This window comes from Orbicella faveolata, unplaced genomic scaffold, assembly GCF_042242905.1.
Source record: "Orbicella faveolata isolate gen_17 unplaced genomic scaffold, um_ofav_v1 contig_27, whole genome shotgun sequence".
NCBI classification, from domain to species: domain Eukaryota; kingdom Metazoa; phylum Cnidaria; class Anthozoa; order Scleractinia; family Merulinidae; genus Orbicella; species Orbicella faveolata.
This window is the reverse complement of record NW_028301555.1, coordinates 8,117,501-8,144,693: the sequence shown is the minus strand read 5'-3', so window position 1 is coordinate 8,144,693 and position 27,193 is coordinate 8,117,501. Positions and strand designations below refer to the sequence as shown.

Below are 27,193 nucleotides of genomic sequence, written 5' to 3'. Positions count from 1 at the left end.
TTCGTCTCTGTTTCGAGATGGCGGGAATAAAAGAGACCGCGCAACCAAGCGAACGTGTGTAGAATACATAATTACAGATATTTATATCGGCAAAGGGTTTTGTTTGGGCTGTGTGATAAGTGACTTAATTAATGGATGACGTTCTTTGTCAGGCGACTTAGTATCCCTAGAAATATCTTATTAAACTTTGTTGACAGCTTACCAAGATATTTACAGGGAAGTCCTAAAAAAATATCCTCATAGGTCAATTTTTGTAAAAACAACAAGAACTCTAGCCCTAACAGTCTCGTCAAGTCTACCAAGACTTTGAAGGTCGAGGTAAGGCAATAAATTCTGTATCAGTCTCTTCAGGTGAATATTGAAACACAAAACGTTAAACTAGAGATAAAAAATCATTTTTCCAAATGATCACACTTGGTAGGTCATACGAGACGTTGTTTCAACAAAGTTGATCGCACTACACTGCCATGCTTTATCTACTCCAAGGTTTTCTCACTCTGGATTGGAAATGAGTATCGTTTTTTGAAAAGAACTCTTTCCTTTATTATTAATACTCATCTCGCTCTTTAATTACAGAGAGGTGCTGGTAATTTACATAAGAAATTTTGAAGTCCTTGTCAGGTCTGAAAATCACATGTTTGGCCCTTCCATGAGTAAGGACAACAGAGCGGTCATACACGTACCTTCAATACTAAACACTTAGGGCATACCTCATTCCTCAGACCAGCATTGTGTACAACGCGCAAAATTATGCATTTCCCGATTGTGCAAGTACTCTTCGACCTTTTCGGCATAATCTTGGAAAATGAGCATTTCCACTGTACTCTTTGTGCATGGAAGTACTTCTTTTTGAATAATCGGGCATATTTTTGTTAGGTTTATTAGCTAAAAATTCAACTTCGTTTAATGACGTGTAAGTTTCAAAGTCTATTACTACAACACAGTGCCTTGAATTAATTGTTTTCTCGCTTAGTTTCAAGGAAATCTGAGATTCACCCACGTTTTGCTGCGTTCGTGCCCAGGCGTTTCGGCGAATTGCATTTTCTCTTTTTTTTTTTTTTGGCGAGGGCGGGGGGGGGGGGGGCAGTTGGCACATAGAAATTATTTCACTTATGTTTGGTGGACAATATCAGCTCAGTTTTAAGGAAAACGAGTTAAGGTGGCATCTAGAAGGAAGGTATTGTTTAACGGTCGGCTTATATATATATTTTTACACACCATATCGTCAAAACGTCACGAGCAATTCCAACAAAAATGTATGACTAAACTGGCCTTTACAATCTGTCAATCACAATTATAACCCGTTTACTGGTAAAACCGACAAATTCAAGCCAAGGGACGGCAGTTACTTGTACAAGTTCTGACGTCTCAATTTATACGGCAGAAGATTTCTACCTCGATCCCAGGCTCGGATCCCAGATTGAAATCGAGGCCCCGTCCACGCTTTCCCGGATGAATATGAAAATGGAGGTTTCACTCTGAAAACACATCAAATGTTTTCCGTCTACACCAACACCGGAGGAATTTAACGACCACCAGTCATTTTGATTTGTGTTTGAGGAAAACTTGGCAGGGAAATCACATGATTACCGTAACGCCATCGTTTTCGAAAAGCTCCGTTTTCAAAACGTTTTCCATCGACACAAAAACGAAAAGCCGGTGTTTTCAAATTCCTCCGGTTTCAAGAGCGCCTAACCGTAGAAAAAAAGCTGTGTTTTCAAATTTCTCCGTCGTAGCGTGGCGCTGCAACATGGCCTAGGAAGATGATTCCGAAAACCAACTGATAAAGCGATAGAGCGGGTTTAGGCTGGTTTTCAATACGCATGAGCAACATCCGCAGACGCAGTAAGATGTTGATAACTAGCCAGACTCGTACCCAGTCGCTATTTAATTACGTATTTTTTGGGGAGAGAAGATTGGATTCTAGGGTGGATTAAGGTGCGCGAGGTATCATGCGAAGGGTCGAAGTAAAAATAGCTATTTTTCTTCCGCCTCTTCCCATAACTCCCCCACAAGCTCCACTTGATCCAGACCGCTTTCTCTTTGAAACAATCCAATATGACCCGTAAATAGTGACTGGGTGCTAGTCTGATAACTAAATTTGCCTAACCAAAGGCACCACATAAGAACACCTTCCTGAATTTGTACTCTGAAAATCGAAAAAAGTATCTCAACCTTCCCTACTATTGAAACTTTTCCTCAAAAATATCACTTTCCTCGACGTTGAAGTGATTAGTTTTCGAACACGCACAAAGGCCACTAAACGGCTTACAAAACCGCCAAAGGAAGTAGGAATGTAGAAAACGAAATCTGCTTATTTTGCTTTCTGCCCACGGTAGAACTGAAATTTAAAATATTGCCTGAACACATTGAATGAGATTTTTGAGACTTTGGCGAACATTTTCCGGGTGCTGGCCACAAATAAACATCTCTGGGATTTAATTGCGTCATTTTTTACTCCAGCTACGACCTTTAGGGTATGGTCCTTTAAATCTGGAAAATTCTAACCTTGCATAGATAAAACTTGTATATTAACATTGAAAAAACATTGTTTATAACGCGAGAGAAAATATTGCAAAAAGACGTCATTACTAAGAAATGTCAATTCTATGATACAAAAGTCAGAGGATTTATTTACATGATAAATATTTGCACATTGCACATATGACGAAAATTCGTCATGTTTTCTGAACGAGTAAGGAACTGAACACAGCTTCTTAAATCACCGCTTTTCAAAATTGTATTACATCTTTGCGTTGAGCCAAAACCACTGGCACTTGGTAAACTTAAAATAAATCAATTTTAAATATTCGCACCCAGTCCCTTGCTTGTTTAGAACATGGCTAATATCCTCGTATAGTCTATGAGCATGCGCACGGGTTAGCTTTGTAGATCTTTGTACAAGGTCCCGCCCTGTCTGGGTTGGCAAGCCGGTTTACATATCCCCCACATGGCACCATCAGCGAGATAACAACAGTCCCAGAGCTCCGCGAATTTCGGAGATTAAAAAAACATTTGCACATTCAAAGTGTACTTAACGAGCACGCGAGACAATTCTGATCTCCTTTTGTGTTTGTTCGGAGCTTCTTGTGTGCCTAGAGAGCTGATCAGTAACATCGCACGGGGAATCTCTTTGACATTGGTTGGAATTTCGCTGCTAGAATCTAGCGATCATCTCAGAGGACTTAACCGCACGGTGCTGCATTTGAAACAATTATCGTGAGTAATTCTAGATTGCGATTTAATGTATGGAGGTCTTGGTCGTGTTTGTTGTATTGCTTGAAATTGGTTGTTGACGAAATATTATCTATTAAATGTCCGCTAACCGTTCGAAGAACATGTTTTCACCTTAGGTGGTCGAGAAAGGGGATCTTATTTAACGACACGCACACGGGCGAAAGAAAATTGTGCGAAAAATGCATTTCGTGAAGGGAAACCTCTTTGAAACTAAATCCCCTTCTCTGATATGCGATTAAACCCCAAAAATGCAAATGGAGGACTAATGTTGTAAGATGTAAAAAGTAATTTCACGGTTGCCACTTAATTTTGTTTCATTCAAAGTTCTTTTCTAGGTAAGAGTCATGGCGCTCTTCTAAAATTAAGCAGCTGGCTATTTCGTTTTTGATCTTAGAAGCAAGCTTGCATAATTAAAAAGTGGTTTTGGTGAAAACGATTATGAGACAAATCGCAGCCCATACTTGAGCTAAACAATCTGTGTGGTAAGCTTGGCTGTCTGCCTAAGAGTTTTCTTCGGTTAGAGGGTTAATTCTGCGAGATTAAAATCAGTGTTTGAGACCGCTTTTACGCCATCACCGCTAAAACCTACATTAATAAATATATTACCTAATCTGTCGCCATAACAGAAAAGTAGAAAATACTGGTAACAGAGTCAATTTGATTGCAAACATCGAACATCGAACTTTGTAAAATTCTATAAAACTTTACAGGAAAACAGAACATGCAAATTTAGAAACTATTCAAATTCATAAAAATAATTACTGAGTTGATTTAGTTGAAGTATGTTTCCTGTAACTGATCTGTTTGTTCAAATTGTACTTTTTCAGTGCAGTACTGTAAGCAATTTCAGTCTTTCTCCATGGTAAGTTACCTGAAATGAAAAATACAAAACTAAGGAAGCAACTTTCAAATGAAGCATTGTTCACAGTATGCCGTGTGGTTACAGTAAATAAATATCTGAGTAGTTTTCAAGAAATCCAAAACAAATTTCTCTTTTCTTAGCTTTTTAGCTTCTGTCGGAAGCGACTTTTCCTGTCTGAAAGAAGAGAAAAAAAACCGTAGCATGTATAGACGCAAAGATGTCCAGTTTGTATCGCGCTCAGCTCCCGGCACATGATCAAAAAAACTTGCTTCTGTTATTGCGAAACCACAGCCTCGAACAAAGAAACGAAATAAAACGAGAGGGAGATAAAATAAGAAAACTTTCAATAACATGAAAAAATAGTTCGCGATCCGTTTTTGATTACACCTTAATCACCTGAATAAAATTGTTTATGATTATCTCGCCGGAGTGGCGCACTTTTTGTAGAAATTGGCTCCACAAAATGAAATACTTATTAATGTATCTCGTTTATGATCGTTAGCCAACTGTCGCTGTACATCTTTAAGGCAAGCTAGCGATTAAAATCCTGTCGGTCTTTCTGAGAGCCAGCCCACTTGTAAATGCTCGGGCGGTAAAAATACTGATAAAAAAAAAAATAGACTTTTTAGTTACGGTTCAGCTAAACTCTTTCAAAAGAGTCTGCAGTGATTCTGTCGATGACAAGTTTACGGCCTTCAAGTTCCGTTCAATACGATGATGAAAATTAAACTGCTTACTCCTTATGCATAAAAGCCTTCTGTAATCACACCTGTACATGCTCTCTTTGTTTCGAAAGCTGACTGTACTGTTCTGTGAAGGCGAAGCCACAGAAACCTCAGTGATTGCTGCATCAAGCGAAACAAAGAAATTAATAATCCGTGAAAAAAAAGCCAACTCAAAACGCGCTTTGATAGTTTTCTGTCTTGTTGCCATAGCACCAAAGTTGATTTTGAAAAACTAATAAAGTTTCACAACAAACACAAAAGCAAATTTAATGATATTCCACAATTGACCCTCGGGCAGCACTAAGCATAGTCAGCAAAACGTAAACCCAGACTTCACCTGGCTCTGAATTTCTTGTCGACGGAAAACCCCAAAGAGCCGTTAAAATACATCTGTTGTTTTTCGTAGGAAACATACACGAGTAGGCCAGACATCTGCATATGTTGCGACGCAGTTCGGGCTTTCAAAGATACGCCAGTCACGTATACACTTTAAAGCGGAAATTTTTTTTGCCTTAGGAGACACTTAAACTGCTCATAAAAACGCACTTTAGACCCTGTCGGAAAATTCAAATTGAAATCAATTAACAAAACCATGCCGCGCAAAATAGCGAGAAACATAAATTAAAAACCAGGAGGAGCTGAAAAAGATTTTACAGAAAAGCTTGCTTTATACATATTGTCTAAAGATCGAAGGAGCCTCTGCTCGCAGGGCACTTTCTACAATTCTCTCAAAACAATTGAAATCGTGTTTAATTCAAACTGGTTTGTCAAGTTTCCTTCTCACTCAATTGTTTCGAGAACACTTAAATTGCGCAACTTTTTTTAAAAACCACTCAGATAGGTTTTCGTCTTCGATTATTACGCCGTATAGTCTTGACTTTCAGGCGTAATTTAGCTCGTACTTTTGGGGATGGTTACGAGATATTTCCCACTCTTCATGGTTGGATACAGGTTTGCAAGAGTTTAACATGCTAGTTGTAATTTTAAAAATTTCTTCTCTAATAAACCGGCAAACAAAGTCGCGAATATTAACACTGTACTTAACGTGGTACTGTATCTGATACTTTTTACTTCATTGCCTTTGAATGGTATGCTTTTAACTCAGTTTTCTGCCTATTTTGGTGTTCTTTTAGAGGTCCAGTTTAAGAATGCCAGATTAGAACCAGGAATAATTAACAGTGGGAATTGAAACACATCTATAAGTTATCACACTCTACATGTCAACGCGTCAAGTTTTGTTCAGAATTCAGGTAATATTTAATTCATAGAAAAAAATTCGAACGTTCTGTGTCTGATCAACACATCCTCCACGAGAATTTACTAGTCATGTTTTATAGATAGTCTCAACTTGGTATACCCTAGGCCCGTTTTCACAAATATCCGGATATTTTTCTGGACATTCAAAAGTTTCCAAGATAATTAGAAAATATTAAGATATTTAGAAAATTTAGGGATATTTAGAAATGTTCAGAGCTCTTTTGGCTTAACCATATGTTTTCAGCCTCGCTATTGATTTTCTTGAAACAATACGCAGTTCTGTGCCAGAAACAATCCAGATCAGCAATTTAATTTAATTTCCCAGTTGAAAAATGTATTCTGGTAACATGGAAGTGCCTGAATCTGCTTCCTCGACTCCTCTAGCGTTTGACTGAGGAGGGGAAACGACTTTTGGTTCGAGTTATCGGGAGGTTCGAAAAACTGAGGGTTCGAGAAGTCGGGATTCCACTGTAATTAGAAATTGGAAAATTTAACGTTGTTTTCAGGGTCGGATCAGAGTAAATTTATATCTAAACGGGGACCGCGGTTGATCAAAAGTTTTCGCGAAGCTCAGACTCCGATTTAGAAAAGAACGTCACATCTTGCAGAAGGTATCACTCAAGCTCTCTCTGCGTTCAGTGGAAACTGTACGTGCTTAGCTATCTTTTGCACTCCGAACATGCTGTTATTACTACAAAAATTCAACGAATCGGATTCCAAATGGTTAATTAATCGGCAAGGTAGATGGACGTGTTGACAACTGTCTTAGACATTTCGACGCCAAGTGTGAAAGGTTTCAACGCAAGGATTTTAAAAAACCAAAAATCCCATTCATATGTTTCATTTCAATTCCCGAAAGGGTCAAGGGTCGCTGGGTGTGAGAAAGACAAATATCGTCTCTAATCATGTAATTTTACGAAATTTTTGAAAGAAAATACTAGAGGGCTGCACGACAGAATTAAATTGCTACTGTATTTCAAGATCGTGTTTGCGGAAAGATTGAATAAAGAAAATTCTATGGTCAAGAACACTTTTATGGCGACCGTAGGTACAGATGGAACAGCTTAAAAGAGGTAAGAAACTGTCATCCGATTTTAATATCTAGTGACTTGTTACTGACACGTGCTGGTTCACAACTGTATCATAAGGTTAAGTATTACGTCTCAGGTGTACACGCGATATTTTCACGTGCCAAACACAAAATCACGCGCTCCAGAAAAATCTACGATGTTGATACGTATCGAGACAGAAAGTTGCAATTATTCTGGTTGGAAACTATTACTACACGGAGAGAATACGTTTTCTAGAAATGAAATTTCCGTTGAATCTTGGTCACAACAACGCAGTTTCCATCCGTCACTATCTAAGACATGACCAGAACTAATTTAAGGAGCTTAAATTAGAATAGCTGGGCAGAGAAATAAGGATTTGCAGAGAAGACACACATTTTTTTGAAATAATTTTGAGCGATAAATATTATGTGTTATCGCTAACCAGATAAGTTGGGATTTGACCTCTTTGCAGTACCCAGAGTCTTAAAAGTGTCCAGCTTCGAAATAGAAGAAAAATAAACCAGGAGTTATAAATGACGTAAAGTTGGTATATGAAAAGAATGGTGAAGAAATCACATGTTTTAATGATGTCTAATAATAACAAAATCGCACGAGGCGTATTTTACGGTGGTAAACGAAGCAACAGCATGGAGCTGATGGGCGAAACGATATCTCAACGAAAGGCGTGCTAATTTCTTATTTTCCAGTATCAGCCTTGTCCTCACTTGTAACGCAAGCAGGTTAAGCATACATAAGAAGCTTCTGCGCTAGTGGGAATGACTACGACATAAGCATAAGCATAAGCGTTTGTCTTATGCTTATGCTTCTAATGCTTATGTTTAGTGAGGACACGGTTGGCATAAACATTAAGTGCTGGCTGATTGGCTGAAAGTCTTTCGCTTATGCTCATATTTATGCTAACAAGTCTCCACTGGACACAATTAACAGCGACAAGAGCATAAGCATAACAAGAACGCAAGGTTTGGTTATTCTAGCTTATGCTTGTGCTTATGTCGCAGCCGTCCTCAGTCCTCACAAGAGCATAAGCTTCTTTTATGCCAATGCTTATGTTAATGCTTGCGTTGCTAGTGAGGGACCGGCCTTTAGAGCTTTGCCATACATGGGAATGCTTGGCTGGAAATGAATACTCCATTTTTATAGCTTCCTAAGTCCCATTCGCAGAACGACGAGGAAATTTGAAAACTCAACAGTCACCGGTCAGCTGCCCAATCATTTTGGATTTGTGTTCACGGAAAACTTGGTCAGGGAAATCAAAAGTTTATCGAGACCTCATCGTTTTTAAAAAGCTCCGTTCCGTTCTCAAAGTATGATTCCGTCCGCACTAAAACGCGAAGCCGACGTTTTCAAATTCCTCCGGTTTGAAGAGCGTTTTCGGAAAGTTCCGTTTTCGTGACGGATTAGTGTGGACGGTAGGCCTAACCATAGAAATAAAGCTGCGTTTTCAAATATTCGAAAATGTCTCCGGCGTAGTGTAGATGGGGCCTAAAAGGAATATTCACCTCAATGATTTTATTCCTTAGAAGAAAACGTACTTTGCGTATCATGTTTTTAGCTTTATCGCGGTTGACCGGAGACCTGGTCAGCTGGTTGAAAATGGGGAAGGGGGGAAGGCGAAGAGAGAAGAGGAAAGGAGAGCGGTTAGTGGTGAACGTATCCCAGATAAGAACACCACTGAACAGCGAACAGAGCAAAGGATTAATCAAGTACATGCCTACTGACTAATCAAGTAACCAAGAAAGTACTAAATGCCCATATTTCAGCATAAAAATACCAAACACGCAGTCCCCGTTTCTTGTCAAATGTTAGCCTAAGTCCCTGCTCGACTCTGATAGAATTCATTTATAATCTTTTATTTGTAATTAAAATACTGATAACTCCATTAACCTTGGTGCATGGATTAAGGGATCAATGCGCTAGAATGACTAGAATTTCTTGACACGTTATCTTCGTCGCGACCGTCACGTACAGCACATTAGAAAACATTTACCTAAAGTTTTTCTAGTTCCTCGCTCGTAATCCGTCTTAATCTTTTCCAATCCTAACCTCATGGCTCTTTTTCTACCTTAGTATAAAACTATTATTTTCAGGTTCCCTTCGATGTGTAGGTATCTATCAGACTTACAGTTAACTCATTAATTATGTAATAAATCTTTTTTTGTATATCGTGACCTAACTGTTTTAAATAGCACTCGCTGATTGCGCAATTTCAATAAAGACGCGTCGAAAAAGACGAGAAACGAAAACTGGAAAAGACTTTGTTTTAACTGTTACACATGCCCACCGACATTGGGATCGTACAACAGCTAGCGAGGAAAGAAGTTTAAGTTTTGTTCACGTAAAGGGCGTGTAATTTCTTCTTTATTGTTCTTATTTTTTACACCCAGGGCTGTGGTAAAGAAAGATCTGCGAAGGAAGCCCAAAGCATAGCGCTCAACTGAACAATCTCATCTTCGCTTCGTCACTTGCCATACTCGTTGAACGGCTTGTGAATTGCTCGCATTCTGCGAAAAATCGGCTTTATCTCGTTCACCTAACGTTCACCTCAAATTGCCGTCAACAGACGCATAAATTAGCATAATCAGTATAAATTGACAACGTGCATGGCTTCACGACTTCATATCATTACCAGTCCCTATCGGTTCCAGGAATTGGTAAGTTCAATGAAGTTTACCAGTTTCAAAGCTACGCGTAAAAAAAAAAAAAAACTCGGAAATAGACTTTTTAAAACAATAAAAATATATCATCATAATTATTCTTTAATTTTCTTCCACGTTAGTGACCGTTCTGCAATTGTCGGTTTTCAAGGGCCAGTCCTTTTGAGCTCTTTAGCTTTGCATACTGTGTTAATATAAACTGGATCGGACTGCTGTTCCGGATGTTGATTACAATAACATGACTGACTTTGGCTGTTTTCATTTAATTATAAGTTCCTCGCTAATGAATGGGGCCATCAATTACTGTATGTGGTTGACTTAATTCTTTCCCTCCTCTCAGAGAATCGGTGGTTACTGTCAATAAAATAGTCTTGACTATTGAAATTCGAGCCACGATGTTAGACTATGAAAAAACTGAATTATTCACACTTCTCGTCACGGTTACATCCTCAAGATATTTTTAGCGGTTATTGGCTTAAAAGTATCGAAATTTCTCCGCAAAAATTTTAAACACTAGTACTGCAAACAAGTCCTCTCGTCGCGTCCTCCAGTAATGTTTCAACTCAAACGTTTAAAAGTAAACACCGAGGTTTTGCAGTCAAATAAATAAGCATTAGTGTTGGCTGTCTCTTTAAAGATGACAAAACATCTTGCTTCTCACCCCCCAACCCCACCCCAGCAGAACATGAACAAAATCCTGCACGTGACTCACGTGACTGCAGAAACGTCGCACGTGATGGAATTTCTGAAAGGGAACTGATAAGCGCTGAGAGCGTTTGAAGAGGTCTCGTATCAACGTCTTCCTCAAAGTATACAAATTAAAACGAAAAGCTTGCTGATTACTGAAAAAGCTCCCAGTAAGTTCTGCACTGTAATTATTTTTCAATTCGGATTTGATATCGCGCGGAAATATTGCCAATGGCGGCACGAGGCTTTTCAAAATTAATTAAACAGGTTTTTAACATGAAATAAACGGAAACGCGCTGGAATCTTAATATTTTATTACCCCTCTCGCCTGCAGGGCCAAGTTTGGGCTGTTGAGACCGCTTTGTACCGCCGCGCGCTGTGCCCTTGACTTTGAAAACGTCTCGCGACCGTAAAGAATTTCATTTGACGTCATCGACAACAATTTGACTACGCCCACGCAGAGAGCGCTGAGTGGTCAACAGCTGTGCGCTAAACGTCAAAACACCCAGCCGTGAAATAAACAACAGTAAACACTAAAATGCGCGATAGTTCTCGAGGATAAGATACGGACGGTCAGTGACGTTAATTTTACTTTCAAGCAACGCAATAAAACTGTCTTAAATTGAAATTGAAAGACGTTTTGGGCTACGTCCTACAACAAAAGCTCCCGGTCCGGCGATGGACACAGATTTTATCGCGAAATTTCTGCGCACGTTAAAATATGCAAATAGGCGGATATTATTCATATTTACATATGCAGAGGCTAAAAACACGATGGTCCCTACCGACGTCATAATCTAGATGATCATCCAGGTCAACTGACAAATGGTTTCCGAGAGTGTTGTATTTACAAAACTAAGGGAAAAAAATAAAATATTCCGCATTATCGCAACATTTTAATGCTTATTCTGCATGAGTTGCGTTTAAACGATAAATAAATTTGCCTCGTCCGACTTAAATGGAAGTAAATACCGCAAATGTTTTTGAAATGGCAATGTAAAACAACTTTGACCCGGATACAATAGAATTTGTTATGATAATTTATTATAAAATATGCTAAGCACGTTTCAGCGTTTTCAAGACCGCGATGCAAAGTCGTCTCGCTTCCAAAACTATCACGCAATCAAGCAATCGAGCTCTCGTCAAACACACAAGAAAAGATTCAAAAGAGGAGAGATTTTGTAAGTGTCTGGACATCCTTTTGTCTGTTTGTGGGTGTTCTCGTTATCTGTTGACGAAGAAAAAGAAAAATTGCATTTCTGCGAGCGGATGTTATTTGGATGTGAAATGGTAAACCAATATAGCAAATGGTTGATGCTTTCCATTCCTCCTTCTTTGCAGAAATCGTCCTCGATTTTTATCCCTGGGTACGGATTTTAGAAGACGTTTTGCCCCGTCAGTTTTCAATCCTGTAAGACCTTTTAGTCAAGAAGGTATTTTGCACAATCCTCGGCAGAGGTTCGAGACTGTGTGGAGACTTTCAGAGCAGGAGAAAACAACAAAGCGAACAACTCATCAATCGAAGAGAAGATCATTAACAGCAGGGAAAATGGCAACCAAATCACTCAAAACCAGGTACGTTTCTTCTACGATAGCTTTAAAATGAAAATTAGCTATTAAACGCTTGTGAATTGCAATTCTCGAGGGATTTTTAAAGTCCTTGAGATATGTTTTCGTGAGACAAATCTGAATTCGTTCTTTCTTTCCCAAGGGGGCTCTCGAGCTTCGCACGCTAATGAGTGTTCGAAGGAACGGGTACTTTCATTCTTTCACACAGTCACAGCTGAGGTTTTCTAGTGTATTTCGAATACGCCATCTAAGTTTTCTAGAACAGTAAATCGTGTTTTATATTTTGGAGAACTTGAACGGCAAGATTAAAGTTCAGATTTTATTACGGGTGATGAAGTATGGGTCGTCGGAAACCTGTGACTTTTCAATTCACAATATCGCTTTTATGCAAGGTGTTAGATTATTCGGGGCGACTTTTTCATTGATTAAATACATTTTTGCTAATTTAGACCTAAGTGTTACCTAATTTACGCTGAAACCGAGGGAATTATTTGCTTTTTGTGAAGTTTATAAAACATCGTGTGTATACAATAGATGTAGATTTCAATTTTCAAAGGTTGTTTGTTGCAAACACTGTGTGAGTGGTGACATTTTATCAACCTGGGCAGGGAAAATTGTCTGTGTGATGAGGCTTTTAGTTTGCAAACCTCGACTGTGTAAACATCATCAACTGCGCTGTAATTGCAGTTTTTGTTCAAAATGTGAAAATACAAATTGTCGTTGTGAAATACCCATTTCCCCAAATATGGTACTGCATCAAAAGGAGGCAAATATGGCCGACGGGCAATTAAACGAGAAAGCGAACCTCTTTGTATGTTTGCACGAAATCGTATAATTTTGATATTTTTCATATTATTTATCACACGCACAAAAGAAAGTAATTTCGCGTAAAATTTGGGCATGGAAAAAAATATATGGTGTACTGCATAGCATTGTATTAATTTCACGAAAGGAAACCTTTCATCTTAGAACTTTTTAAGTGATGGATTGTTTAAGTGTGCTTTCTTTTCATCTCATGACCATTGCAAATATGTAATAATGAGAAATTTGCCGCCCAGAAGTCAGGAGAGGAGTCAATATCATTTCAATTTACTCATATGGAATCATAACATTTGACATCAAACAATAGATTGGTATTCAATTTGCTTTCTCTTGCAAATTGCAGCAATTATATCCATTAACCTGACTGGCATAATTTAGATAACAAAAAAACAACAACAACAAAAGTGGAGCAACTTATACTGTCAAATGATTAAGGAAATAACCTGTCCAAGGCAAAATATATTTTTGGAGCAAGTCTGTCTATACTATCAACAAGAAAACAAAAAGTTGGGGTGTTTTATCAGACTTGATGTTTTTGAACAATGGCAGATCCTAGAAAAAAATGCGAAATATTTAATTATTAATAAATTGCAGAAGTATTCATGGTGAACTTTTGCAGATATACCAACCTAAAAATAATTATTGAAATCCGGGGGATCACCAAACTTACCTTAAAAATTCCCCTTAAATGGACAAAAATTGACTTTGTGATTCAATGCAGGAGAATAGGAGTTTCAGCCTGTATCTAGGTAATGGATGCTTTTGTGAGGATTCTTTGTGATTGGTTATTAGTGTTAGTTTTGTATTTCCATTTAATATTTGATATTCATATTATTATAACATTTTTAAAATAATTAATTTTTTTCAAATTTACCCTAAACAGTGAATTCCAAAAGAAGAGAAGATCAAGAGATGCAGCGCGATCAAGGAGGGGACAACAGAATGACGAGTTTGTGGAACTAGCCAATCAGCTGCCTCTTCCAGTTGGCCTGGCATCGCAGCTGGACAGACTCTGCATCATGCGCCTCGTCAACAGCTACATTAAAATCAAAAACCTTCTTCAGACCCTTGTCACACAAGGTAAGACTACAACTTGATAAAATTAATACAACTGTAAGTTATGTGCCTGGGTTACTCCACTGCCATACATTTACAATCTCTTGTTAACTGAGCAGGTAGCAATACTGAGACGATATGACCCTTAGATCTTGACCTTATGAAGTGAAATATATTTGCTTAGTAGAATCCCATGCAAGCTGGGTCAATAAGAGATTCGTTATACAAATTTGTGCAATTTGAAAAAGACCAGAAAAAGGAATATCTTGAACTGCCAGAGGAAAAGCAAGGAACAGCAGGAAAGGTGTCTTAAAACAATTTAAGTTTGGTAAAACTATATAATTGCGCAGTTTTCTATGAAGTTCTCTTCAATGAAGGGTACTTTTTTTCAGTCCCATACTAAGAAAATATTTCTCAGACTAGTGTCGTTGAAATATAGGAAATAAAAATAATTATAACTTGCATTCAGTCATTATATATATTGATAAAATTTTATTAATTTTTGAATAATCAGATGTGAAGAAAATTGTATCTCTGAATGTGTCAGATACCAACGTTTATGACAAGTCTTCACTGGAGGTATGGATAACAACACTGTGTAGATCGCTATTGTTTGAAAATGTCACCTATGGTAGCATGACACAACTAGGAGTGTTGTTATTTTTTCCTGTGAATGGGGTACTAGTCCATTGCAAAATACCGCCAGCGACCTTTAAAGGTCAACCCCAGCAATTTTCCAGTACCCATTTGTACACCACAAATACAACACAAATTATTACCCAAATGACCCCAAACAGGCCTTAAATCTGGAACAGCCATTAGGTTACTATTCCACCCAAAAGCCCCCACCCCCCTAAAAAAACACATTTGAATAAGATCAAAGAAATTCCAGAGCTTTTGTCAGAATTTACAAATGTTTTCTTTGACTCTAACAGGCATTGGATGGCTTTGTCTTTGTGGTAACACCTGATGGCCAGTGCATTTATGTGTCAGACAATATCAACCACTACATGGGTCTCACACAGGTAAATACCAAACCTATGCAATCAATATACAATTATTGTAAAGACATGGCCATCGCAGTTATGCACACAACTTAAGAAGTTGTGAAAACAAGGCCTTGAGAAAAATTCAGGCTGGGACTGGATTCAAACCCATGACCTCTGCTATACTGCAGGTGCAGTGCTCTACCAACTGAGCTATCAAAACACGTGGGAGCTGGTTACATTGTGAATTTGTGATATACCTGTAGATAGTGAAAAATGCAAGTGAATATATTTTGTATTTAATACTAATACGGCTAAAACCTGATACCATATTATTGTGTTTCTTTCTTAAAAGATTGAAGTAACTGGTAACAGTTTCTACAAATACATTCACCCTTGTGATCATGAAGAGCTATCCAATCAGCTTGGAGGGCAGATTCCACTGGAAGACATGGAAATCTTTGATGGCCTTTTCTGCTCCGATTCCGTGTTCATGATGAGCAACCACCTCAAGGGAGGATCAAAAAATGTTGTTCATGAGAATCCACACAAGTCATTCTTCCTGCGCATGAAAAGCACTTTGACAAGCAGGGGGAAGAACGTGAACCTCCGAGCATCAACCTACAGGGTAAGACTAAAAACTGGATTAATCTGCAGTATTGTTACAGCAATGTGAAGTTAAACCTTGGTGCTGTACACCAGTAGGCAAACTTTTTCTCATAAAAGGTAGACATAAAAAAGGTACTTCACAAAAGTAGTGCTCAATAGCTTTCATTTGAATGGTCACACACTAAGGTTTCAGAGACTTGCAAGCTAGGACCAGCTTGAATGGTCCCATGTGCCTTTTGACTTAAAAGATATACAGATATGTATGTTATGGTTAGAGCTCATGACTTTTGAGTTAATTTAAGATTGATTTTGTTCTTCAAGGTGGTTCACTGTACAGGCTGCATGAAAATGCAGGTCAGAGTCTCAGAAAATGGTGAGGAGGAGCAAGTGCCAATGTTTTTGGTAGGCATTGGAGTACCGCTGATGTTCAGCTCCACGTTTGAGGTTCCACTGGACAGAGCAACATTCACCAGTCGTCACAGCCTTGACATGAATTTCCTGTCATGTGATGAAAGGTTGGTAAAAAAAATTCTGGTAAATGCCTTCTTCTACACTGTACAGTGGAACCCCATTAATCCAGTCACCAATGGGCCACGATTGAAGCGGTTCTTTAAATAAGAAAATGACTCACTTAGCTTTTGTTTGGGCCAGAATAAGGTGGCTGGAATAACGAGGTGGCCATATAAACTGGGTGGCCGTAAGGAAGGGTTCCAGTGTATTGTCATTCCAGATAAGAACTCCAAATGACTTGGCCTACTTTATGTGAAAGCACAATCCAAAATTTCACACAAGTTATGTTCTTTAACAGTGTTGCAGACCTGCTTGGTTTCACGCCTGCAGAGATTGTCGGCAAGTCTTGGTACCATTTCCAACATGCTTGTGACCTGGACACTGCACTAACATGCCACAAGACATGTAAGTAAAAGGTGTATGTTTCTTTTGTTCCCTGTAAAGTAAGGCTGGATGCCATTCATATACCGGTAACCACAGTTTGTGCCCAAGAGCTTGGATGGGCTCAAGTTTTGAACAGAGTTTATAGTGGTACTTTTAACTTTGTGTGGTGACGGAATATGCATAAAAGAATATCAGTAAATAAATGAACTTTATACAAAAGTTCTTGAGAAACTGTAGGATTGTGTAGTGAAAGTTAAAGTTGCCCGGGAAGAAGTCAGCTATTGAAATATGCTACACTGCAACCTGTGCAAAAGGAACAGCCTGTTTGGCAAAGAAAACTATTGAAAGATGACATCAGCCAAGGAACATTCTTTTTGTAACATGGAAGTGTCTGTTATTAACTGGTGAGTTTCCTTTCAACTTGTTTCACAGTGCTCACCAAGGGACAGTCAGTAAGCAAGTACTACCGCTTCTTGGTGCGCAGTGGAGGCTGGGTGTGGCTACAGACCAAAGCCAATATAGTTTACGACAGCAAAACATGCCAGCCACAATTTGTGCTGTGCACAAATTACATCATCATGTAAGTTCTATTGTATTTTGGAATTAGTAGAGACAGGCATGCAGCTAAGCAGTTCCTGCTAGCTACGTTCACTGACCAAGAGCTTATTGCCAGCTAAAAGAAAACTAACACCTGACGTAACCTTACAAGACAGGTGTTGAATGATAAATGTGAGACTTTGCGAGAAGATGAGACTATGATTTGTCTCAGCCAGCACAAGACATTTTGACTTCTCAAATTGCAAGACTGAGATACCATTTATAAAAACAAACTAACAAATCAAACTTCAAAACTTGCAAAGCCTTGCAAAAAAAATTGAGTCTCCGAGACAGCTTTGTGAAGAAATCAAGACTACAAGACCCATGAAATTGAATGAAAATTTTGTGAGACCCATTGTTTTTGAAGCACTATTCACCACCCTGTAGAAAGCCAGCTGAGCTTCATTTTTTTCTTAGCTTAGAGGTACTCCATAATCCACAATTATTGTTTTCTTATTCTTAGGAACATGACTGAGCCTTTCTTTGATTTGTGTCTTTCTTTCTTTAGGAGAACGGACAAGCAGGATTACATTCTGTCCTCAGAGCAATTGAACCCAGTGCCTGCTCCACTGGGACTGGACTTAGTGGTGAAAAAAGAAAATGTGAAAGGCAGGGGGACAAGGAGAAAACACTCCATTGTGTTAGAAGAACGCACTAAGCTGCTCAAGGCCACCGCACATGAACAGCGTCCCAGTGGAGATATCGTTCCAAAGAAGGAGACCAACCTTGACGCATGCTGTTTGAGGGCGCCATCAAAATCCATTGCTAAGAAGTCTTGTCAGTGTCTGGAGGATGTTGACTGCGAGCACATGAATTTTCAAGTATGTGTACATGTACATTTTCAAAAACCTTTGCATATGCTCACAAAAATATGGGGGAAAATTTAAAGGAGCATTTTCACCTTGCATGCTTGGTGCTGCACTGAAGTAATAGGCTTGAACCCAAGAATACCAGTACAGTCAAGTGTGATGAGCTGATTAGACGTCAGCAAACATATTTTCACTTGACTCCATTGATGACTTTGCTAAGGTTGCCAAAAAGGTCAGATACCACCAACATGTTAGAAGTGCAATACCATCAAAATTATTGATATTGCATGGTGAAGTGAAATCCTGTTGCTTTACTGTAAATTGTGTTCCTGCAAGTATGTTTAATTATCTTTAATTAATAGTTTCACGGTGATTTCCTTCATTTTGACATGCTTCATATAAATATAATAGTCAAACTCTCACACGTAAACAAAAGCAAAGGTGTGGCTGACTAGGGCCCTTTAATATGGGTTTAGTTTCACAAGACTTGCAAAGTGAAAATTAACACAACATTTACTAACCTGATATTATGTTTATCAGGACTGCCTGCCTGTAGCATGGGACACCAATGAAGAAGTTATCACACAACAGCAAAAATATGAAAACATGCTGCACAGCCATTATGGCCTCATCGACTCTTCTCAGCCCTCTACTCCAGGAGGCAGCACCACTGATAACAGAACACCGTACATTCCTTCACCAAGTGACGACCAAAAGATTAGTGCAGACAAAGAGAAAGAGGCGCAAGAGGAAGAAGAAAACTTTGATGAGCGTGCACCATTCATTCCTTTGTCAATAGTCGACTCAGGATTGGACTGCGACAACGACTTACTAGTTGAAATTCCTTTCATTGATTCACCAATGACACCATCGTCATGGCTGCTTAATGCAGAGGAGAGCATTCCTTCTCCAGGAAGTGTATCTATGACACCACCACCAACAGGCAGACCCACTGTTCCTTACACCCGCCCACCAAGTTTCTCCAACTCGTCTTCACCAGTCACATCACGGAAAGGCATACCCACAGCTGTGAAACGAAATGGTTATGTGACAAATGAAGTCGTGTCCAAAGGGAAGGCATTCTTTCCAAGCCTCACATCGTGGGAAGCCGAGCTCAATGCTCCAGTTCAGAATACGCTTCTTCAGGGGGAGGAACTCCTAAGAGCTCTTGAATGTGGAGATTTTTTGTGAACTAAGAACTATAAAAATGAACTATATAATCATTCCATAGATCACCAGCTGTAGGTACCGACTGAAATGCAACTTGAAAAGTTGTTGACATTTTATTTGTTAGATTGTTGTACTATATGCATTTAATTATTGAAGAAGCCTTCATCACCATAAAGGGGTTTTACAGAAGTGTTCTGAAGCATTGTCAGAAACATGACACTAATATTTCTTTTTTAAGGGGATTCCGATTATTACTTGTATATACACATACGCCTTTGGTTAACTCTTGGATTTCATTACCAACTGGGGAAGTGTCATCAGCACAACATCTTCAAAAACAGCTTTGACTCATGGAGATAGCCATCAGAAACTGTGACACAAAGAAAGTGTACAATATTTCTTTGGCATTTCACCAACTTGACAGTGATGGTTGATGCTGCAAAAAGTTTCTAACTGTTAAACATTTCTTGTTATGACACTGACCACCTCTATTGCAAGTTGACTTACCTAACAACCGAGCTAAACTCCTTTCTAAAAACCCAGCAGTCGTACACTTAGATTTCTACTAATTTCACATTCAGTCAGGTCTTAGAATCCCCTTCATGTTGGTAACGTAGTTACAAGTATTAGGGGATGTTGGTAATGTTGTTGTTAGGGACCTTGTGTGATTTTATGTAGTTCATAGATTGATAGCTTTTAATTAAAAGTATTTGTAGTTTGCTAAATAATATTTACATGTACATTGTAGCTAGAATGTATTCTAGGGTATATTACAAGCATTTTAACCATCGTCAATTTTCACATTTCATTTTTCACGCTTTTCTTTGATTTCTCTTTTTTTTTCTTGTCGTGGCAGGCAGAGTGGCTTGTTGGTTAATGCAGTAAACTGTGGTCTAAGCAGTCTGAGTTTAAAGGAACTCTATCACAGTATTTTGAGTTATTTTGGTCACATACAAAATAACCTTTAAATTGAAGGAAAGCTGAAAATAGTGGTTAACCAAGAGAAACACCAAAGAGATATTAATAAACCATAAAGGAACAAGGATGGTTAAGGATGGAGAAGATTAACACAGATTGCAAAGAACAAATTTGAAAAAGTTGGGCTAATCTTTTCAAGATGCGAAAGCATGACATAGCTCCTTTAAGCCCTGACCAGGGTTTTGTGTTGTGTTTTTTTGGGCAAGCCACTTTACTTTCACAGTGCCTCTCCTCACTCGGGAGTATAAATGGTTAGCAGCAAAATTCAAGTTTGCAAAGTACTGTAGAATACCCCACAAAGCAGTAGCATAAAATCCAGGGGCAGCAGAAGAACACCTAGTCATTGCATTGATCAGAGACTGGGTCAAGCCCTGATAGTCTCAATCACGTTGGACCGCATTGTTTAAGTTGCATAGTTATAAGCATAACTATGAAATTTTACAATCATGCTATGAAGTGGTCACAAGGTTTGGTTTTACCAGCAGGATAAGTAACTAGAAGATTTCTGTTATTCAGTCTCATTAAGGTGAATTATTGCATGGTTTCTAGATTGACATAATTCCAGGCTTTGCTGTTGTAAAATCTCTTCTTTTAAATTTTAAACTGAGTGATTGCATGAATGATCGTACAAGCCACTTTGCTAGCAACTATCTGTAGAAAGCATTAGATTTGAAAATCATATTAGACTTATTCAAGTTGATTGTAGTAGTGTAGGTCTTAACATGTGGACACTAATATCAAATCTGTCCATTGTAGACTGATCTTGCTAAGCATAGTGGAGTGAAACATAAGCGTTACTACAGAAAGTTCCTCTAGTTAAACCCTTACGGGCTAGACCATGTCATTTTGGACGACTGTGTTACCCAAAAACTAGTCTTCAACATTAATAAAATCTGTAAATAATGATTTGATTCAATCAATGGCAACACACAAATGAAACGCCACAAAGCCAATTAGCCCAGCTTTGTTTGACTGGCACATCGCAAAAATGTCCACTTGATATATCTTTCAGATTGACAGAAACTGTCTAGTGTTTTGTTACTCTGTCACTGTGTGATACGGTCCAATGTCTGTGAATGAAACGAAAATGTTTCACGATTCAAGTGAACGCTACCGAGTAGTATTTTTTATGTGGTACTATTTTGCTTTCATCATGTTGAAGAATGAAATTCAGAATTATTTTTCAAAAATTTGGAGTGAAAGGCTTATCCTACTTGTTAGGAGAGAGAGACATCATAATCAAATTCTCAAAATTAAGAATAAAAACCTTTGGACAAGCATTCTGAGACAATCTGAGAGAATGTTGCCAAAATGTCATGGCCTAACCCATGCAGCAGTTCACTTAATTTACCTAGTAAGTTTGGGACAAATTGCTAAACAAGGCTATTGTTTTAATGTACGCAAGTGTGACCTTCCAATATACAGGAAGCTAATCTGCAAAGAATACCAACTTGTTCTTATTGGTGGTTTTGGGTAGACACATGTTTGTAGGGAACAGAACATGATGTTGAACAAACAACTGACAACTTTGAGTAAATGTCTCGAGAACTTTAGTTAAGATCTTAAGTTCATCTTGTTAGGTTTATTACAGTCCAGCTCTTTCTGTCAGTCAGCACTGGCTACATGAAGACTGCGTATTTGCTATGCTGTGTGACATGCACTTAATTACACTGCTCGTTATCACCTTCTAAGGTTCATCACTCCAGGTGGTGCATAGGCCTGTTTGCTATTGTTTACTATTAGTTTTTTTTTTTTCTCATGGTTTTCTCGTTGTTAAAAAGTTTGCCATCAACATTAAACCATTGTTGTAATACCATCAATGTGTGCAATTCAATAAAGTTGTTTACTGTATCCTATGCCTTTAATCAACTGTTTTAAAGGAGCATTTATACAAGTATCATCTGATATGTGTGCACGGGAGCCTGTTGGTTAGTGTGCTGGAATCCAGATTCAGTTGAATGCATTCAAATGGGGAGGTTGCCAGGAGGAGGAGGGGGTTACACCCATATATACATCATATAAGATGTGGCTATGGCTTACATTGTAACTTTGTTAAGAAGAAAAGGATTTTTTTTTTTCCTGAGTGTCAGTGACAAAATCTGATGTTAATGTCTGCATGTGCAGCTTGTTCAGACATGTTTTAATTTCTTTGTTAACATTTATGAATTACATCTCAACGGGTTTATGTAAACATCTAAGTTTAGCTAAGAACAATTATATCACAGTTCAGTTCTTTGCCATAAGAGTGTTGTAGCCAACATTGAATTTGGCATTTTTCTGTCCTCGAAGTGTGCGCAAATAGTTGAAAGAAGATTTGTGTTCTTCCTTTGTGATATTCAGCTGTTGGTAAATGTAGGACAGGCCTGTATCACGTGCCTTCTCCACCGTCAGAAGTGCCTCAGCATGCGCTTTAGCACGAATGATCGTGGCTTCAGCTGTGGCATTCTGTGTGATTTCCATGGCAGCATTGTTGATTTCATTCTTGAGACGTTCAGTTTCTTTACGTACAACCTACAAAGGAGCAAGATGTACAGTAGATTGTGCTGGGGTGGCTTACTCAATTTTTGATATGGCTGCAACACCTGACCCCTGGGGCTGAAAATCATTGTACCTCTTCACCAAACCAGACATTTGCGATAGGCAAGACAGGCAAATGTAATGGAAAACATTTTCTTTAAATCAGAGGCTTTTTAAAACTTAGTTTGTCTTAACAGGGGTCAAATGCCACTTCTGGGTTTTGATTCCTAAGTGTGAATACTGAAATGAAAATGTCTAGCCAATCAAAAAGAACACAGACAATCCAGTGAACCAATCAAGACTTCAGAGCAGTGGTAGACCAAATTCAAGCTGATAAACTTGGTGGATAACAGTTTGTAAATTTATATGCAACTACAGGGTATGAAGTGGAGGCGTGGTGGCCTCATGGTTAGTGCAATCATCTCCAGATCGAGCAGCCCGAGTGCAGGGACTTTGTGTTGTGTTCTTGGGCAAAACACTTTACCCTCATAGTGCTTCTCTCCACCCAGGTGTATAAATATCGGTAACTTTAATACTGGGGGTAATCCTGCGATGGACTAGCATCCCATCCAGGGGGAGTAGAAATACTCCTAGTCGCTTCATGCTACAGAAACAGGGATAAGCTGCGGCCTGATGGGCCACTTGGCTCGTATGCAGACTTTACAGTATGGTATATGATGGGTATGCTTTTAGTTGGAGACTGACTTAACATTTGCCTTAATGGTAAAGAAATTCAAAAATTTGAGACACTTATAAGGTAGAGTTTGGATGGGACTGGGTGAAGAGTGCATTTAATGACAGCTGTTAAGTGTGTCACCAACTGAATCAATCCATTTTAAATCTGGCTTTACACACTAGGTCTTGTGATTCTGCTGAATTTCTACAATATCCTCCAAATTAACACACATAACATTGTGCAGTTCCAGAAAATATTCATACTCCCCCCCAAAAAAGGATTGGAGTTTCCTGGGGGGTGGGGGTTCTGTAAGACCAAAATATTTAAAGAAATGTATGAACCTTTTAAAATTGGAATTTCCAGAGGGGTGAGGGTCTTAGAAGAAATTCCTTCTGTGGGGGAGGTATGGATATTTTCTGTAACAACACATTGAAATTGTGCTTCTGTGTTAATAGCAACCCTGACTAACAATATTATTGTGCTACTGGTGCTTTCTGTGTTAAGTATCACAGTAGTAAGTAGACTGACATACTGCTTACCTTCTCCTCTAGTTCATACTGAGCCTGCTCCTCCTGTTCTCGCTCAGTAACCTGCCGTAGATACCTGCTCTTGACATCAGAGTGAATGTCAAAGTCCAGGAACTGAAAGTATCTGACTTCTACAAACAGTCCTTTCTGGGTTGTGTTACATCTTGAATGTTCAACACATCCAGGAGTACACTTGTATGTCTCACAGTCTTTACGGCAGCAGGTCCCTGTTAAAAAAGAAAACAGAACCAAACAGTTCACTGTGTTCACTGCTCCTCAAATTAATAAACTTTTTGATTGTAGAATGTTTTTCTGGACGTACTTCCTCTTATTTAAAGACCCACTTAGAAGTGCTTCTTCAGATTATTATGGTAGGGTAAACCCCCACATTTGAATATGGAAAAAAAAAATTAATATTGCTATGTCAAGTGGTTTGTAAAGCAGTACACTGCAAAGTCCTCACAAGGAAATGAATTTGAATGTATCTCTATTTTTTCAAACGGGTTACTTAGTGTAGTCATTTTTTTTCACGAGATCTTTATGCCTCCAATGAAGGGTGAATGGGTTTTTGGGTAGGCATATTTTTGAAGGAGAACAAACCCATTCATTTTTACCCTCTGTCCACATGACCAAAGTCATGTGGACACGAGGTTATGTTGTGAGTTTGGGTGCATTCCTGCGTAAGACATTCCTGTGTAACCATTCTTTGCATTCCTAATGTAAGATTAACTGTGAAGGACAGTAGATGGATATGGCTCAGGCAACTTACAGGTTTATCAATTTTGGTTACTTAAGACACTGTGTCGGGTATAAAACTGACAATGAATTGACAGCATTTTTTGCTATTGATTTTGGAAGTATGAATTTCAACCATGCTGCACAGATTCAAGACATTTTGTGGGAGTTTCTCAGGGAACAGTGTCTTTATCAGGGTATAACTTGTTCCAAAATCACTTGAAAGTTGGCCAGTATGGAACTTATAGCTTGTTCCATTGCTCCTTAAAAATCAAGTTTAAGCCAAGCATAGGGTGTGGGGGGAGGGAGCGAAGAAGGGAGGGAGGGAGGGAGGGAGGGAGTGAGGGAAAGAGACCGAGGTGTGATAGTGCCAGGTAGGTGCAAAGGCCTTTTAGGAGTTTGAAATCTGCAATCTATTTTGAGATAGAGAATTGACACAACCTTTTTTGGGTGAAAGATTGAAGTATGACATTTTAAGGGTCAATAAAAAGCAAAACCAACAGCTCTCTTTTAGTGTCAAACACAAATTTTGGTCTCATTCACACCTCTCATCACAAATACACCCTAGCATCCCCTTGCGCCCCCTACAGCTGCCCACTTAGTGATTTACATCCAAACCTTCAAGTCTTGCTTTAAGTGCCTTGAATAGTTCCTGCTCCACAGTCTCCCTGTCTCTTATAAACTGTGACACAGACAGCTTGGATGCTTCACCCTTGATGGCTGCATTAGCTGTTGTCCGCACTACAGGCCTGGTAAGAATATGTTGCAACACTGGTAAGTTATTACCCAATCACTTGTCAACAGTTAATCTCTTACCAGTGCTATTTGCTGTGAAACAGTGAGGGATAAAATATATTCCTGCATGCTTGTCAGAAAGATGTTAAAAGTTGTAAGAGCTCAAAAAAATTATTTCTCCTTTGAAACAAAACCCAGTAACCTAACAAGCTTGTAACAGGTGTAGTTCTTAAAGTCCTCTGCATGCATTGCATGTCTATAATGCTAGGCGATATATTATTCTAGGATATATAAATAAGCAAATAAATAAATGAATAAGGTACGCACAGTTGAAAACACACACAGTTAAAGAATGTATTATACTGGCAAAATTTTCCCTTCAACTTGTCATGCAACAATGCAATGAATTGCTATTTGAAAAATGGTGGTGTACAAATTTGGCCAACTACATTTAAGTTGTAGCAACTTGTTGCATGAAGTCAATAAGGCATGAGATCAACATTGCACACAATTATGCATGTTGCTGTAATTTAATAAACAGATAGTGGAACAACGTTAGTTAACATCTAGGAGAAGGGGTGAAACAATTATTTTTGAAAGTGTGCGTTGAATCACGTAGGAAAGTAAAACCAAATAACAGGCCTAACCTGTAGTATAAGTCATACTCTTGGTGCATATCCTTCAGGTCTTCTGGACGAAGGAAGTACTGCATGGCACAAGTGATCTCCACTTCCACCTTGTCTTTAGAGAATGTCACAATCTTCTTGAGCTCCTCGTAATGAGCATCAGCACTAAATGTTTTGAATGTATAATCTGGACCAATCAAGTATCGGCCTGATGTGTACACTTTATCTAGCTTCACCTTCCCTGTTGACCTTTGCTTCCGCAGTCCCAGCTGAAAAGTAAAAACACCAGTACCCACTATTAATTGTCCCTGATCCAAGGGCCATTGATGGGATTGCATTTTTATAACTTGTTCTAAGGCCTTTCATTTTCAAACAAAAAGGGAGAGCAAGAAATATATTTAACTGAAAAACACCATGCATTACATAACTTGGATTACGTGTACTTAAGGGGTCCGTGGTTGAGTGTCAATCGATACTCTCAACTGATACCCTCAATCAATATCTCGATCAATACTCCATCGACATCCCGATCAATACTTGGTTGACATTCTATCGACACTTGATCAACAGTCCGTCCATAGTCGGCGGACTTATATGAATCAATTGAAATTTGGTTGACTCTTGACCGAGATGTCGATGGAGATCGATTGTCAACTGAGGTGTCGATGGAGTGTCAATCAAGTAGCAATCGAGGGTCAATCAAGGGGATCGATCGACACTCAACTGGGATGCCTTTAGTACACATGATATGATAAATTAACACTTTCATTAGCCAGGTCACACAAGGTCTTGACACAAGTGAAAAACCTGTGAATTATCCTGTGACACAGAAATGCAGCACAGTATACACTACAGTACATTTTGCAGGGCTACATATGCAAAATTTAGAACCTGTAAAAAAATCCTGTGGATTTCTTTGAATGAAATCAACCTCTGAAGAAAACTTATGAATTAAACATGAAGGAAGTAATGTCTTGAGAAACCTCAGGAAAAAAATTGCAAAAAAACCCAAAAAATTCAACTGGTTCTTATCCATAGTGTATAATACCCTTGGATATTCAACACTCCAAATGGTTATAGAAAATGATGTACAGCATGCAGCACTCCCCCAAGGAGAACCTCTTTCTCCCAGGTTATTAAAATGCCCCCCATTCATTAAGACACAATGGTTGTACTGTAAAATGACTTAACTTTCTGTCCAGAATTGTGACTTCAAATTTTAATGAAAGCTTAACAACTTACAGCTAAAGCAGCTGTGAATTGTGATTTAAGACCTTATCCACTAAAAACTTCCCCTTGACTTCAAGTCAGAAGACAACCAACGGCCATGTGACATATTTCAAAGATAGCTGAAGATCACCCAAAACCTTCAAGGCAGGAAAATAATTTCAA

At 38.7% G+C, this 27,193-nt stretch overlaps 2 protein-coding genes across 4 annotated transcripts in view; one reads left to right on the top strand and one right to left on the bottom strand.

Moving 5' to 3' along the window:
- Positions 1–227: 227 nt before the first annotated feature.
- Positions 228–21,836, top strand: LOC110067383 (hypoxia-inducible factor 1-alpha-like). Of its 3 annotated transcripts, none has more exons than XM_089297084.1 (11): positions 228–318; positions 11,837–12,070; positions 13,770–13,966; positions 14,457–14,521; positions 14,878–14,967; positions 15,284–15,556; positions 15,859–16,052; positions 16,346–16,452; positions 16,864–17,011; positions 17,537–17,849; positions 18,378–21,836. In XM_089297084.1, the coding sequence occupies exons 2-11, from the start codon at positions 12,045–12,047 to the stop codon at positions 19,026–19,028; spliced, it is 2,064 nt and encodes a 687-aa protein (XP_089153210.1). In that variant the 5' UTR covers positions 228–318; positions 11,837–12,044; the 3' UTR covers positions 19,029–21,836. The 3 variants fall into 3 exon arrangements, with proteins under 3 accessions (XP_089153210.1, XP_089153211.1, XP_020630368.2); XM_089297085.1 differs by lacking the exon at positions 228–318 and adding an exon at positions 3,086–3,219; XM_020774709.2 differs by lacking the exon at positions 228–318 and adding an exon at positions 11,534–11,676.
- A 254-nt stretch (positions 21,837–22,090) lies between these two features.
- The window catches only part of LOC110067397 (uncharacterized), an 8,441-nt gene continuing 3,338 nt past the window's right edge, over positions 22,091–27,193 (bottom strand). The window contains exons 2-5 of the mRNA XM_020774725.2: positions 25,823–26,070; positions 25,059–25,189; positions 23,718–23,932; positions 22,091–22,496 (exon numbers count right to left, since the gene is read on the bottom strand). Of these exons, the coding sequence (XP_020630384.1) occupies positions 22,212–22,496; positions 23,718–23,932; positions 25,059–25,189; positions 25,823–26,070 (879 nt within the window). The 3' untranslated portion in view covers positions 22,091–22,211. The remainder of the gene's footprint in view (positions 22,497–23,717; positions 23,933–25,058; positions 25,190–25,822; positions 26,071–27,193) is intronic.